This window comes from Anolis carolinensis, chromosome 4 (genome assembly GCF_035594765.1).
Source record: "Anolis carolinensis isolate JA03-04 chromosome 4, rAnoCar3.1.pri, whole genome shotgun sequence".
Taxonomy (NCBI): domain Eukaryota; kingdom Metazoa; phylum Chordata; class Lepidosauria; order Squamata; family Dactyloidae; genus Anolis; species Anolis carolinensis.
The window spans coordinates 26,966,801-26,982,331 of NC_085844.1; the positions used below are offsets into that span (position 1 = coordinate 26,966,801).

Below are 15,531 nucleotides of genomic sequence, written 5' to 3' on the forward strand. Positions count from 1 at the left end.
TTTTGCTTTGTAACCCATGATTTTAAAGCGGTTTTAAAGTAATTCAAGTCATTGTATCTGAAACCAAGTAGGTTGTCTTTCAGAGATCCAAACAAGTAAAAGTCAGAAGGAGCCAAATCACTGCTGTAGGGTGGGTGAGACCGTTTTTACAATCCCCTGGGGTGTGAAAAATGATGTGTGCGGATGTGCATCATTGTAATGAACCTTGATGGAAGAAATGTCTTTTAGAGGGGTCTTCTTTCTTATTGCCTCTTTAAGCCTTTTAAGTGTGGTTACATAGGGTTTGCTGTTGATTGTGGCACCATGTTGCAGAAAATCAACAAGAATAACAATCGCCTGGTCAGTAGTGCCTCACCCATCACTGATTTGGCCCTTTCTCACTTTTACCCTTTGGACTTCTGAAAGACAACCTACATGGTTTCCAATTTAATGACTTGAATGATGTTAAAACAGCTTTAAAATCATAGATCATGAAGCAAAACCTTGAATTTTTCAAAAATGGTTTTGATGTCTGGGTGAAATGTTGGCACAAATGTGTACCAATTGATGGAGATTATGTTTATTATTTATTTATTTACAGCATTTATATTCCGCCCTTCTCACCCCGAAGGGGACTCAGGGCGGATCACATTACACATATAGGCAAACATTCAATGCCTTTTAACATAGAACAAAGACAAACAAACATAGGCTCCGAGCGGGGCTCGAACTCATGACCTCCTGGTCAGAGTGATTCATTGCAGTTGATTGCACTGGTTTGCTCTCCCGCCTGCGCCACAGCCCGGCAGTTTTGAGTAGACAATAGTTCAGGCTATGATCCATAGCAACTTCTGCTGATGTATGTCCATTCATAACATTTTATAGCACAGGAGGCTAAACTTTTTTGACCCACCTCATATATATATATATATATATATATATATATATATATACACACACACACACACACACACACACACACACACACACACACACACACACAAACACACACACACACCCCTCTGGAGTTACACTTAAAAATGTATCTGTTCTGACTTACAAATTCATTTATTGTGTCACAAGCAAATTGAGGGTACAGCTATAAGGTATTTAAAAAACACAAACAAAGTTAAAAATCTGACATTATACTAGATTTCCTTTGACCAGAAGCTGGCCACTTAGAGTGTCGCTGTGAGAAGGTCCTTAAAAATATACACTTAAAAACATACCTGTTCTGCCTTACAAATTCAACTTAAGAACAAATTTAAGAAACTCTCTTGTTCCTATGAGGGACATTCATCAAAGATTTCCCTTGACCCACTTCTATTTATCACAGGACGCTGAAACTGCACATGTGTAATAATATATGTCTCTATAGGTGACGTGCCCATTTACAACTCAGAACTGTCTTGATTGTATAGGTGCTAAAGTGGTGTGAGGTTTGATAATGGACCCAGCAGAATACAGAGCAGTAATCAAGTTCCTTTACTTGAAAGGCCACACACCAAAGGAGATGTTCAATGAGATGAAAGAGGTTTATGGTGATGATTCCCCATCATATGATGTAGTCAAGAACTGGCATCATCAATTTAAACGTGGTCAGACTTCGGTGCAAACAGCTTCAGTCCCAGGGAGACTCCACTCTGCTATTGATGAACACACCATCCAGCAAGTGGAGGTTGTTATTTTGGATATTCACCATGTAACCATTCGCTACCTAGCCCAACATGTCAAGATTAGTGTGGGGTACGTGGAAAAAAATCATCCAAGACCATCTTCGCATGCGTAAGGTATCCGCTCGCTGGGTTCCCCGGCTGCTCACACCTTTCCAGAAGTAAGAACAAGTCAAATGCTCTCAGTCTCTATTGATGATGTGCCATGGAAACCAGGAGGACTTTTCCAACAGACTGATCGTACAGGATGAAAGCTGAGCCCATCACTATGATCCTGAGACTAAAGTCAGTCAATGCAATGGAAGCATCATGATTCACTGCCTTCAAAGAAGGCATGTGCCCAACTCTTGGCAGGCAAGGTCATACTCACTGTATTTTGGGACCTGCACAGAGTAGTATTGATGGATTTCCTAGCAAAAGGTACCATGATCACTGGGGCATACGATGCTTCACTGCTGCGGAAATTGCAGGAGACCATCAAGACCAAGAGACGTGTTATGCTCACCAACAGTGTCTGCCTTCTGCAAGGCAATGCACCAGTTCACAACTCACATGTTGCACAATTGGAAGCATGCTCCTGTGGCTTTGAAATTCTACCGCAACCCCCTTATTCACCTGACCTGGCATCATCGGATTTCCGCCTCTTTCCAACAAGGAAGTTATTTTTGAAGGCAAGCATTTTTCAGATGATGAAACTCTAATTTTCTGAAATCACAAGAAGACTTTTGGAGCAACCTGTCAACTTTTACAAGCAAGACATTTACAGTTGCTTAAAAAGATGGGAGAAGTATGTGTCCCTAGGTGACACCTATGTAGAGAAGGAATAATAACTGTGCCAAGTTTCATTGCTCTCAGTCCACAGGAAGTGGGTCAGGGGAAACCTTTTAAAAAAAATATTTTTATTAGTATTTTCTCACAAAATAAAGGTAAAACGGGATAGGGAGAGGATAAGTAAGGACGAATAAGGGGATAAGGAAAAAAGGGGGGGGGGTAGTGAGATGGCGGGGTGTGAGGGAAAAGTTAAGGATAAGGGGTAGTTTGTTGACTTCCATTCTCTTTCTTCGGGGTATTCATATTGTTGAAGTCCTGCTCTTCTTTTTTGAGCACCTCCCTTTTGTCCCTTCTCCGCATGTGGATCCAATTCCCATGCATCTTCCTTATCATTTATGAATTTCATTTTTTCTTGTTTCATATATTCTTTAATTGGTGTCCAGTCTGTCCCCCCCCCCCCCAGATTCCCTGGTGATTTTTGAGTTGTTGAGTTAAATTGTCCATGTTCATAATGTCTAAAACTGTCAGTATCCATTCCTCTATTGATGGAATTTCTTTGATCTTCTAACATATATTATTCTAGCAGCCGTCACCAGGTAACTCAATAACATGTCTTTATTTGACAAGGTCTCCCATGACCTTCTGGCAAACAAACTAGTCGAATGTGGGCTAGGCAAAACTACGGTTAGGTGGATCTGTAATTGGCTGAGTGAATGAACCCAAAGGGTGCTCACCAATGCGTCTTCTTCATCCTGGAAAGAAGTGACGAGTGGAGTGCCACAGGGTTCCGTCCTGGGCCCGGTTCTGTTCAACATTTTTATTAACAACTTAGACGAAGGGTTAGAAGGCACGATCATCAAGTTTGCAGATGACTGCAAACTGGGAGGGATAGCTAACACTCCAGAAGACAGGAGTAGAATTCCAAACGATCTTAACAGACTACAGAGATGGGCCAAAACTAACAAAATGAAGTTCAACAGGGACAAATGCAAGATACTCCACTTAGGCAGAAAAAATGGAATGCAAAGATACAGAATGGGGGACGCCTGGCTTGACAGCAGTACGTGTGAAAAAGATCTTGGAGTCCTCGCGGACAACAAGTTAAACATGACCCTATAATGTGATGCGGCGGCAAAAAAAGCCCATGAGATTTTGGGCTGTGTCAATAGGACTTTAGTATCTAGATCCAGGGAAGTCATGCTACCCCTCTATTCTGCCTTGGTCAGACCACACCTGGAATACTGTGTTCAGTTCTGGGCACTGCAAATTAAGGGAGATGTTGACAAGCTGGAATGTGTCCAGAGGAGGGCAACTAAAATGATCAAGGGTCTGGGGAACAAGCTCTATGAGGAGCGGCTTAAAGAATTAGGCATGTTTAGCCTGCAGAAGAGAAGGCTGAGAGGAGACATGATAGCCATGTATAAATATGTGAGGGGAAGTCATGGGGAAGGAGAAACCTTGTTTTCTGCTGTCCTGGTTGGACTGGATGGCCCGTGAGGTCTCTTCCAACTCTACAATTCTATGATTCTAAATCATAGGGAGGAGGGAGCAAGCTTGTTTTCTGCTGCCCTGCAGACTAGGACATGGAACAACGGCTTCAGACTACAGCAAAGGAGATTCCACCTGAACATTAGGAAGAACTTTCTAACTATGAGAGCTTTTAAGCAGTGGAACTCTCTGCCTTGGACTGTGGTGGAGGCTCCTTCTTTGGAGGTTTTTAAGCAGAGGCTGGGGGTACTTTGAATATGATTTCCTGCTTCTCGGCAGGGGGTTGGACTGGATGGCCTGTGAGGTCTCTTCCAACTCTATGATTGTATCTGTTTCAAAGTTTGTCATTCCTAGTAAATATATATATATATATATTCCAGTGTAATTTGGATTTTAATATTGGCTTGGGAAAATCTTTAATGAACGCCCCTTGTAACGTTTGTCATTCCTAGTAAAAAAAAAATCCCGGTGTAATTTGGGTTTTAATATTGGCCTGGGGAAATCTTTAATGACCCCCCCCCCCCTTGTAACTTGGGACCTGCCTGTATTTTCACTCAGAAAGATGGGCGCAGTTATCCCCCAGTCCATACTCTTATGATGAAGGTGCCACTTAAGGCCAAGTAGGGTCACTCAGAAAGATGGATGCAGTCCTGCACTACCGTGTTTCCCCGAAAATAAGACAGTGTCTTATATTAATTTTTGCTCCCAAAGATGCATTGGGTCTTATTTTTAGGAGATGTCTTATTTTTCCATGAAGAAGAATTCACATTTATTGTTGAACAAAAAAATGAACATTTATTATATACTGTACAGTAGTTGTCATCACAAATCAGCATAACCAGACAAACTGGGAATCCTATCAAGAATTTCTTGTTACTACCATTATTTCCATGTACAACTGGTACCAATCCTGCATCCCCTGGTGTTCTGTTTGGCAGGCGCTGGGCATGCTTCCAAACAAAAACTTTGCTAGGTCTTACTTTCGGGGGAGGCCTTACATTTAGCAATTCAGCAAATCTTCTACTAGGTCTTATTTTTCGGGGATGTCTTATTTTCGGGGAAACAGGGTATGTATTTAGGATGGTGTCATTGCTCTGCATGAGGATCCACAACATCCCCTCGGCTTCTTTGCAGAAAGGAAGGAAGGCATAGGGTGGGAGAGAGAGAGAGAGGAGAGGCGCCTCCTGACTCAGCCTCCAGCGGAACTTCCCCAAGGGCTGCGGCCGGGCGAGTGGAGGGAAGGAGGATGCCTGCGCACGCCGAGATGACTCCGTCTCCACGCTGCCGGGCACCCGCTGATCACGCGTGGGCCCCGCCACGCCATTGGCCGGCGCCGCACACACCTTTGCAGCCCATTGGCCCGCGCCCCCGCCCGCCTCGGCCCGGCCACCCGCCACCTGAATGGGGAGCCCGCGAGAGAGCCGCCCGGGAACAAAAAGAGGGGAAGGCGAGGAGAAGGAGGCGGCGGTGGTCAAGCCCCAGAGCCGCCCCGAAGGAGCCATGCTCAACTTTGGGGCCTCTCCTTTGCAGATCGCGGTGAGTACCAACCTGGGATGCTTTGGAAAGTTCCCTTGAGAGGAGAGGGAATGGACCGGTTTTGGCCAAAAAGATGGGTCTGGGCGAACTTAGGCCCTGCAGGCGTTTTGGACTGCAACTCCCACCATTCCTCACAGCCTCAGGCCCCTTCCTTTCCCCCCTCAGCCGCTTAAGCGGCTGAGGGGGAAAAGGAAGGGGCCTGAGGCTGTGAGGAATGGTGGGAGTTGCAGTCCAAAACGCCTGCAGGGCCTAAGTCCGCCCATTCCTGACCTAATCGACTTGCAGCTTCAAAGCCTGAGGTAATAATTACTCACCTCGATTAGCATTTCATGGGCCTTGCAGCTTCAAAGCCTGGCTGCCCTGATCCTTTGTTGGCCCTGATTGTTTCTTGTCTGTTTTCTGGGTGTTGTTCTGATTTTAGAGGTTTGTTTTTTTAAATACTGGTAACCAGATTGTGTTCGTTTTCATGCTTCTTCCTACCGGAAATGGGGGTGGGGTGCAAAAAGAGGGGGGAATATGAAAGAGGGTTTCTCTGAGGTAAAAAAGGGGAAAAATATGAAAGAGGGTTTCTGTGAGGTAAAAAAGGAAGGGGGGAAATATGAAAGAGGGTTTCTGTGAGGTAAAAAAGGAAGGGGGGAAATATGAAAGGTTTCTGTGAGGTAAAAAAAGGGGAAAAATATGAAAGAGGGTTTCTCTGAGGTAAATTTGGAGTGTCTTCTCCATGAAGCGCCCTAGAAAGAGGCCTTTCTTGCGGGGATAAAGGGAGGAGGTACGGAAAAAGAAGTTTTTAACGAAAGCATTCAACGGAAGAGAAACTATGAGGGCAAGACGCCTAAATTATATTATAGGGGAATAAGTTGGGGTTGAGGTTGGGCGAGGCAGGGGGCGGGGCTTGGGAAGCGGTTGTTTCTCTGGAGGGGGCGGGGCCTAGGTCTGAGGAGAAATGCGCGGGAGGGGGCGTGGCCTAAGTGGACTGCCTGATCCAATCATCTTTCCTCTAAGGAAGGGGGCGTGGCCTAAAGAAAGGGGCGGGGAGAACCCAATGGCCCAGTCCAATCCTGTTCCTGCCATGCAGGAAAACACGATCAAAACTCTCTCAACAGATGGCCATCCAGTCTGTGTTTTAAAACCCTCCCAAAGAGACTGCCCACTCCAATCTTGTTTCTGCCATGCAGGAAAACATAACCAAAGCACTCTCAGCAGATAGCCATCCAGTCTGTGTTTTAAAACCCTTCCAAGGAGACTGCCCGCTCCAATCCTGTTTCTGCTGTGCAGGAAAACACAACCAAAGCACTCTCAGCAGATGGCCATCCAGTCTGTGTTTTAAAACCCTCCAGAGGAGACTATCCAGTCCAATCCTCTTTCTGCCATGCAGGAAAACACAACGAAAGCAATCTCAACAGATGGCCATCCAGTCAAGGCCAGCTAACACCTCCGAGGCAGGAATCGGCCAGGCCTTGAAGTTTTAAAACCCTCCAGAGGAGTCTATCCAGTCCAATCCTCCTTCTGCCATGCAGGAAAACACAATCAAAACGCTCTCAACAGATGGCCACCCAGTTTGTGTTTTAAAACCTTCCAAAGAAGGAGGCTGCTCAGTCCAATCCTCTTTCTGCCATGCAGGGAAACACAACCAAAACATTCTCAACAGATGGACATCCAGTCAGGGCCAGCTAACACCTCCCAGGCAGGAATTGGCCAAGCCTTGAAGCTGCAAGTCTTTTCAATGCTAATCCAGGTGGCCAATTGCAACATTCACATTGGCCTCCAACAGACAAGAGTACTTTCTCCCACCCTGAACATTATTCCACAGGTATATAAACCCCACTCGCCACAACAAACCTCACAACCTTTTAGGATGCCTGCCATAGATGTGGGTGAAACGTCAGGAGAGAATGCTTCTGGAACATGGCCATAGAGCCCGGAATACTCACAGCAGCCCAGACTATTGTCTTTTGTGCCAAAAAACTGTAATAGATTTGTTGTCGAAGGCTTTCATGGCCGGGATCACAGGGTTGTTGTATGTCTTTCTTGCTGTGTGGCCATGTTCTACTCAGCCCGAAAGACATACAACAACCCTGTAATAGATTTAACGCCATACAAAATTAGTGGGAGGAAAAATACATTTCTATTGCTTTGAGCATAGCTTGTACAGACCAGTGTTTCATTATTTGTGACACATTCATTTGCTGTGGTCTCTTGCTGGAGCCTGTGCCTCTTGACTAGCTTGTGGGTTGCAATGAATGTGAGTGGGACTTGCTTGAAACCTATGCTGGACTCCTGTGGTCTTATTGGGTTTGGGTGCCCTGCGGCCCTCCTGCTGGGCCTGGACTAGAATCCTCCTCTTTGGAGGAAAAAGAGCTTTACTCCATCTGGAGCAGGGCCCTGGGACCTATAGTTTTGATAACCTGTGGAACTACAACTTCCATAGCAGCCCAAGTGCATGAATTCAACAGTGCAGGGTGCACTCCCTGTGAAGCTATGCAGGGCGCCGAGCACTGTTGTTATTACAGCTAGCGTTATAGCTCCGTGCCTTCATCTGTGGCTGCTGTTTGTGTAATCCACCCTTTATGCAAATTGGCAGGGAAAGTGGGCGGGGCCTGGCGGGGGGACGCGAGGGCGCGAGCCGCTCTCGGAGGAAAGTAGGTGGAAGGTCGCGAGGCGCCGGGGAGCGGAGCACAGCAGAGCAGCCGCTGATCACGCTTCGTTCACATGCCCCGCCCCCTCCCCTCCTTCCCTCCCCCTTCCGGCCAATCAGCTTTTGCCGTGCGTGGCCTCGGCAGCCAATGGGCAAAGGGCGGGGGCCGTCCTCGCGACAGAGGGCGCGTGCTGTTGGGAAAAGCGCGGGGAGGGTGAGTCACCGCCGAGGCCGCCTGAGGTGAGCGGGGCGCGCGGCCAAGCTCGCTCTCTCTTTCCCTCTCTCACTCTCTGCCTCTTTCCCGCCAGGCTCCGTCTTGAAACCTGATTGGATGGGAGCCAGAGAGGCACCGTGGCCTTCTTCGCCGCCTCTCCCACGCAACCTCTTATAGAATCAGATGGGAACAGGCTTCTCTAAAAGTAATAATTCCTTGCTGTGAGTTTTCCGGGCCGTGTATGGCCATGTTCCAGAAACATTTTCTCCTGACGTTTCGCCCACATCTATGGCAGGCATCCTCAGAGGTTGTGGGGTTTGTTGGAAAGCTATGCAGATGAGGTTTATATATCTGTGGAAGATCTAGGGCGGGAGAAAAAACTCTGTTGGAGGCAAGTTTGAATGTTGCAATTAATTACCTTGATTAGTTCTGAATAGCCTTGCAGATTCAAAGCCTGGTTGCGTAATGCCTGGGGGAATCCTTTGTTGGGAGGTGTTAGCTGGCTCTTATAGGCCATGTCAGGAATTCCCCTGACAAAAGATTCCCCCTGGCAGGAATCAGCCAGGATTTGAAGCTGCAAGGCTATTCAGTGCTAATCAAGGTGATAAATTGCAACATTCACACTTGCCTCAGGCAGTCAAGAGTTCTTTCTCGCACCCTGGACCTTCCACAGATATATAAACCTCCCTTTCTTATTTTTCAAATATACCTCACAACCTCTGAGGATGCCTGCCATAGATGTGGGCCAAACGTCAGGAGAGAATGCTTCTGCAACATGGCCTTGTAGCCTGAAAAACTCACAGCAACCCAGTAATTCTGACCATGAAAGTCTTCGTCAACACAGTGATTATAATAATAGTACTATGTGACAAAAATTTTGCTTGAGCTGAAACTGTTTGCATCAGAAGGAACACAATGGATGCATGCAGCAAAATGTGGAATTTGTTATTACATAAGTCATTATTGAAGCCCCTGGTGGTGCAGCGGGTTAAACCACCGAGCTGCTGAACTTGCTGACCGAAAGGTGAACGATTCGAATCCAGGGAGCGGGATGAGCTCCCGGTGTTAGTCACAGCTTCTGCCAACCCAGCAGTTTAAAAAAAAGCAAATGTGAGTAGATTAATAGGTACCACTCCGGTGGGAAAGTATCGGCGCTCCGTGTAGTCATGCCGGCCACATGATCTTGGAAGTGTTTACAGACTATGCCAGCTCTTTGGCTTAGAAATGGAGATGAGCACCAACCTGCAGAGTCGGGAATGTCGGGGAAAATCTTTACCTTTAACCTAAGTTATTATTACACCCTCTGGATTGGGACCGAAAATGATCCTCTAGTAATAATAATGACAACAACATTACACGTGATAGCAATTTTGCTTGAGCACCAGAAGGAAGGCAATGGATGCAGCAAAATCTGGAATAGTCAACTTTCCTATTATATAATTTATTATTATGCTCCACTTTTTCTTCTGGATTGAGACTCAAAATGGTTATGATGATGATAAACATAATGTAATGCATGAGTCTGGACCAGATGGAATTACTATTTTTTTTATTTATACCCCACTTTCCTCTCTAAGATTCAAAACAGCTCTCAATAGTTAACTTGCTTATTACATACTTTATTATTATTATATCTCACTTTACAACAATTCAACTAAAACGTGTATGCCATATGTATAGTGCTAATCATCATTGCAGCATGATTTCTGTTTCATAGTATCCACACTAGGAAAAAGTAAAGCATTGGAGCTGCCCCATATAATCTCCCCCCTCCATTGTGCTTAAATATTTTAGCTATTTGTTGCTTTCTATTGAAAACCAATCTTTTTCTCATAGGAGGATAGTATGGAGATGATTACCAAAAGGCAGCACAATCAGAAGTATTCTTGGAATAATACCACTGAAAAGAGTGATTTTGAAGCAGTAGAAGCTCTGATGTTCATGAGCTGTAGCTGGAAGTCAGATGTCAAGAAGTATGTTGAACTGAGACCAATAACGCCAGCATCGGATACATCTGAAGAACCTGAGGACAATCTGCTACCTCCTGCTGACATTCCTACAATATCAGCCTTTGTAAGTGTCTTCTGTGTATGATTTACAGTTCAGTTCCTTGTTTGAATAGAAGTTCCACTTAATTCTCTGGGATTTACTCTGAATAAGTATGTAGAGGATTGCAGTCTAGAATCTAAGTAACTGTGTTGTACAGATTGCTTAATGCACCTTGTTTTTGTTGTTCCTTTTCAGTGCCTAACTCCACCCTACAGTCCTTCCGATCTTGACATGTCTCAGGCAGTCCATCCAGCAACACCAGCACCATCGGCTGTGCAGAGCAAGTGCTGGAACGAAAAGATTCCAGCACCAAGAATACTGAGAGCTCAGGCAACAAGTGTCATTCGCCACACTGCGGACGCTCAGCTTTGCAATCATGTAACTTGTCCAGCAAGAACTGTGAGCGTTTTGAAGTCTCAAGATGATAACAAGAGTGAGGCAAATCAAACAGAACTGTATTCAGCTTGTGAAGAGAAAGTACCAGAGTTGCAGGAGAAACAATGTCCAGTGCCGATGAATAGTCCAGTGCCTTTCATGCAGACTGTATCTGGCAGCCCTGTACCTGTCCTTGGGTCAGCACAGCAACCTTCACTCATAATTCCCTCACCTCATTTGCATGCAGGGACGCTCCCTTCTGTGCCTCTGGTGTGCCAGATGGTTCCGCTCTCTGCTAACAACTCCGTTGTGACAACAGTAGTGCCCAACACTCCTTGCAGTCCATTGACACCAAACCTTTGTCAGCCAATGGTCTTCATGGGAACCCAGGTACCCAAGGGAGCTGTCATGTTTGTGGTGCCACAGACTGTTATTCAGAATCCAAAGGCACCGGTAATCAGCCCTAACGGCACCAGACTCTCACCTATTGCCCCGGCTCCAGGTTTAATCCCTGCTGCAACCAAGATCACTCCATCTGTTGACTCCTTAAGGATAAGAAGTCATGTTTGCAACCACCCAGGATGTGGAAAAACGTATTTCAAGAGTTCCCACTTGAAAGCTCATGTTAGAACTCACACAGGTAAATTATTCTGAAATCACTAAATATGAGAAATTTGACATTGAGGAGTGTGTATGTTATGTGTATGCATTGTTGTTCATGTAATAAAATTTCTCATTTACCTAACAGTATTTAGAACTGAAAAAACGTATCAGAACTAACTTGATTGTTTCTCTCAGCATGCCTTATTTCTTCTGGAATAGAAATAAATTACCAGTAAAATCCTGTACATATTTATAAACATAAGGCCCATTAAATTCAGAGAGGATTATTCTATGGCAAATTTGTGTAGAATTGCTGCCTAAGGGAAGCTACTGCTTTTTCCATTCCTGAAATTCTAACTCGCATGTATTTTTCCATTATTTTGCTATTCCAAAATGACTAGTGAATCTAACAATCGTATATCTACACCGGGGCAGAAAAAGTATAGCTTGCAGGCCATATGAATACCAGAAAGTAAAAGAATAGAGAAGATATATAATGTGAAAGTGAAAAAACTTATCACAAAACATGCATACCCATATCTATGATAAATATGTGAAATCACTAAGTCATTGCTGCATTCCTTGTCTATAGAGATAGCTTATTATATGAAAGCATGTCATATTTAGTCTAATTCATTTTGCATTGGGAATGTTCAGCCATTTTAGTCTAATGCCCCATTGGTTTCATAACATAAAATTTGGGATGAATATATCTTTTTCAGATTTTAAAAGCCATTATCTAATCACTTTTTGGGATAATCTAATTTATGTTCTAGCAGTCATTGTGTCAACAAGCAGTCAACAAGTCATTGTGATCCTAATACTTGTATTTTGCTTTTGGAAGGCAGCTATATTTCCTCTTGGACTGTAGCATCATAAGCCCAGTGTTTCTCTAAGCTTAACTACATTAATATTGCAGATCATGTTATCTTTTTGCTTGGTTTACTTATTTGTAAATATTTTCAGGAAGAATCTGTATGGCAAAAACACACTAATGCTTGTGATTCTTATGTTCTATATTTTAGGGGAGAAGCCATTCAGCTGTAGTTGGAAAGGCTGTGAGAGGAGATTTGCACGTTCTGATGAACTCTCTCGCCACCGTCGAACACACACAGGGGAGAAAAAATTTGCCTGCCCAATATGTAATCGACGATTCATGAGAAGTGACCACTTAACCAAACATGCACGTCGCCACTTGTCAGCCAAGAAGTTGCCAAACTGGCAGATGGAAGTGAGCAAGTTAAATGATATTGTTGTACCCCCTACTTCTGCTCCACCACAGTGAGGTATAACCATCTGAAGACACTTTTAACTGGGTGTTGTCACGGTAGTTACAGAAGCAGCAGTGATGGCAAACAGCTTGCAGACCTGGTTCCCATTTCAGGCTCAAACAGAAGAAATGGTTGTGTGTTTTCAGTGTGCCAGTGACCCAAGAGACAGGAATTTCTCTTTCACTTGGAGGAAGGAGCAATGGAAGTGTCAATGCCAATGCAAGAATGGGGCTTGAAACATGTGAAAACTTCATACACACTGTAGATCAGCTAGGTGTAAACTAGAGATGAGTGCAGGTGTTTAACAAGCTCTTTAGAGAAATTGTCAGTAAAGCACAGGAGGAAATGTCAGTTTCTGATACAGAATCAGGGATAACATTGAGTTTATACTGAAATGCTGTAAATTCTTTGGAAGCAGAGAAATTCAGTTTAATTCTCTTTAGTTTTGACCAATAGTGGAAATCAAGTTACCCAAGAGACTTGAGAATAGGCTGTTTATCTCCATACCATAATATTTCAAGTGTAACGAATTATAGCATTTCTGAACAGTTGTCAGACATATAATTAAGATACTATATGGTTGGATTATTCTAACATTCAAGTCTAATAGTATTTTTACTATTCTTTTTGAAAACATCATGATTAGTATCAATAGCCGTACATCATCATCTTTTGATATTTCTGCCTTGTAAGTTGCTTATCGTTTCTTTTATACTTTCCAAATTCTATGCCACTGCATTTTCAAAACCTTGATACAGTGCACTTTGTTTAAGATATAATCTTAAAAGGTATCTATGAAGCTTTATATTTTCCTTTGAAGGAAGGAAGGACAAGAGTGGCATGCTAATGCTACTTTCTGAAATTTTACGGTCGAAAGATAGCTTAGAATAGAAGCATAAGTGACTTTTATATTTTGATGGTATAGTTTAAACCAGGCATGGGCAAACTTGGGTCCTCCAGGTGTATAAGCGGCTGAGGGGGAAAAGGAAAGGGCCCGAAGCTATTAGGAATGGTGGGAGTTAAAGTCCAAAACACCTGGAGGGCCCAAGTTTGCCCATGCCCGGTTTAAACTGTACTAAGATCAGAAAATTAGGGGTTGTATAAGAAACTGAAAGTTGTGACATCAGCTCCAAATGACTGTACATCAGAATTTCCTTGTCATTTTTCTCTTCCTTCTTCTGCTCTTTTAGAGAAAAGTAAGCTGCTGGAGAATGATGTAATATCCATTTTGTGACTACTTTAAAATTTGCACAATGTTTCTTACAAAGTACTTTATACCTTGTTTACAATAAAGATCAGTTTCTTTAGAATGTATGGTTCCTCCTTTGTTATAGTTTAAAAGGCAAATGACATTAAAGGCCAGTGCAACATTGCTCTTTAAAATAAGTGGCTAAAAAAGCTATCTGAAGACAGCTAACATCAGGCTTCTGTTTACAAAGGTTATGTATCTGTGGATTCAACCACCAAGTGCTTGAAAATATTCCCAAAAAAATCCAGAAAGCAAGCCTTGATTTTGCCTTTTAATTACCTGCATATACTCAAATATAAGCCGACTAGAATATAAGCTGAGGCTCCTAATTTTACCACAAAAAAGCTGGAAAACTTTTCTACTCGAGTATAAGACGAGGGTGAGAATTGCAGCAGTTACTGGTAAATTTAAAAAATAAAATAGATACCAATAAAATTACATTTATTTAGGAATCGGTAGATGAAATGCTTTTGAATATTTACATAAAACTAATTTAAGATATTACCGTATATACTCAAGTATAAGGCGACCCTAATATAAACCGGCCAGGGCCCCCTTTCGAGCATAAGCCGAGGGAGGCTTTTTCAGTCCTAAAAATGGCTAAAAAACTCTGCTTATATTTAAGTATATACAGTAAATAATATTGTTTATAATGGGGCTTGAGCATTTATGGATTTTGGTAAAATGGAGGGTGGGGTCCTGGAAAGTGCCAAGGGCCCACTTTAGACAGTACTAGCTATCAACATTTCATCAAGTTTGCTTCCCTAACATTAATTCTGACTATGAAAATTATTCATGAACTGACCACAACAAATTGTATCTTTGGCAATTTCTTTGGGCACCTTGGTTATAACCAGAAATATTTGCTATTCTCTCATAACAATACATGGCACATTAAACTGGTTAGAGAATACTGTATTGTTATTCTCTCAGTTCTTGTCTTCTATTCTGATACTTAATTTGTTCTGAATGAATTTCATTTTTTCCCTCTTGGGTTTCATTGTTTGTGCCAGATATGTTGAAAATCTATCTGATGACAGTACAGAGTTACGGAGGCTTAGTTTCAACTTTATCACTTATACAAACCTTATCAAACGAGGATACATAAAGGTAATACTGTCAGATACTTGGACTGTCTTCTGCATTTCTAATCTTCCTGGATTAACATCAGATACCCTTATCGGGTTCAGATGTCACAAGTTCTACAGCCAGGCCATTGCCCTGCTTCCAAATCAGGTACAGCAGGTTTGAGCTATCCAAAATATGAGAGCATTGCCAAACAGGTTTAGAGATCAAATGGGTCAGCCAGTCCTTAGGGCTATTTTTAAACAGCACAGACATAGTGACATACAATCCTAATAAGTGTAAATATCTTGCTGTGACAGTCCTGGATTTAGACTCTTAAATTTTAGAGCAACTATGAAATTTGTAGGTTAGAGGGAACTAAGCAAGTATCACAACTAACCCAGATAGTTAAGCATTCTGTATAAACTATTTCTCAGAGTGAGTCTAAACTTAAAACCTCAAGATAAAATACAACCTACATTTTCTGTCCAGCATTGCATAATTTGTAAGGTATTTTTCAATGCTTTTCAATTTTAAATATATCATTTTTAAAAAACTTTCACATAGTAGTAGGCTAGGGTAGCCCTATTGTACAAACTATATTAAGTGGCAGGTTCTAATAT

General features: G+C 43.0%; 1 protein-coding gene across 2 annotated transcripts; it reads left to right on the plus strand.

The window, feature by feature from the left end:
• Window positions 1-5,199: 5,199 nt before the first annotated feature.
• Window positions 5,200-13,904, plus strand: klf10 (KLF transcription factor 10). Of its 2 annotated transcripts, none has more exons than XM_062980119.1 (4): window positions 5,200-5,447; window positions 10,133-10,369; window positions 10,541-11,360; window positions 12,349-13,904. In XM_062980119.1, the coding sequence occupies exons 1-4, from the start codon at window positions 5,313-5,315 to the stop codon at window positions 12,606-12,608; spliced, it is 1,452 nt and encodes a 483-aa protein (XP_062836189.1). In that variant the 5' UTR covers window positions 5,200-5,312; the 3' UTR covers window positions 12,609-13,904. The 2 variants fall into 2 exon arrangements, with proteins under 2 accessions (XP_062836189.1, XP_062836190.1); XM_062980120.1 differs by lacking the exon at window positions 5,200-5,447 and adding an exon at window positions 8,242-8,322.
• The last annotated feature ends 1,627 nt before the right edge of the window (window positions 13,905-15,531 follow it).

Excerpts from the sequence above, each read along its gene's own strand:
- klf10 (XM_062980119.1), top strand. The coding sequence starts at position 5,313 with ATGGGGAGCCCGCGAGAGAGCCGCCCGGGAACAAAAAGAGGGGAAGGC. Across the intron at positions 5,448-10,132 it reads CCTCTCCTTTGCAGATCGCG|GAGGATAGTATGGAGATGAT; the intron begins GTGAGTACCAAC and ends TTTTTCTCATAG. Across the intron at positions 10,370-10,540 it reads TTCCTACAATATCAGCCTTT|TGCCTAACTCCACCCTACAG; the intron begins GTAAGTGTCTTC and ends GTTCCTTTTCAG.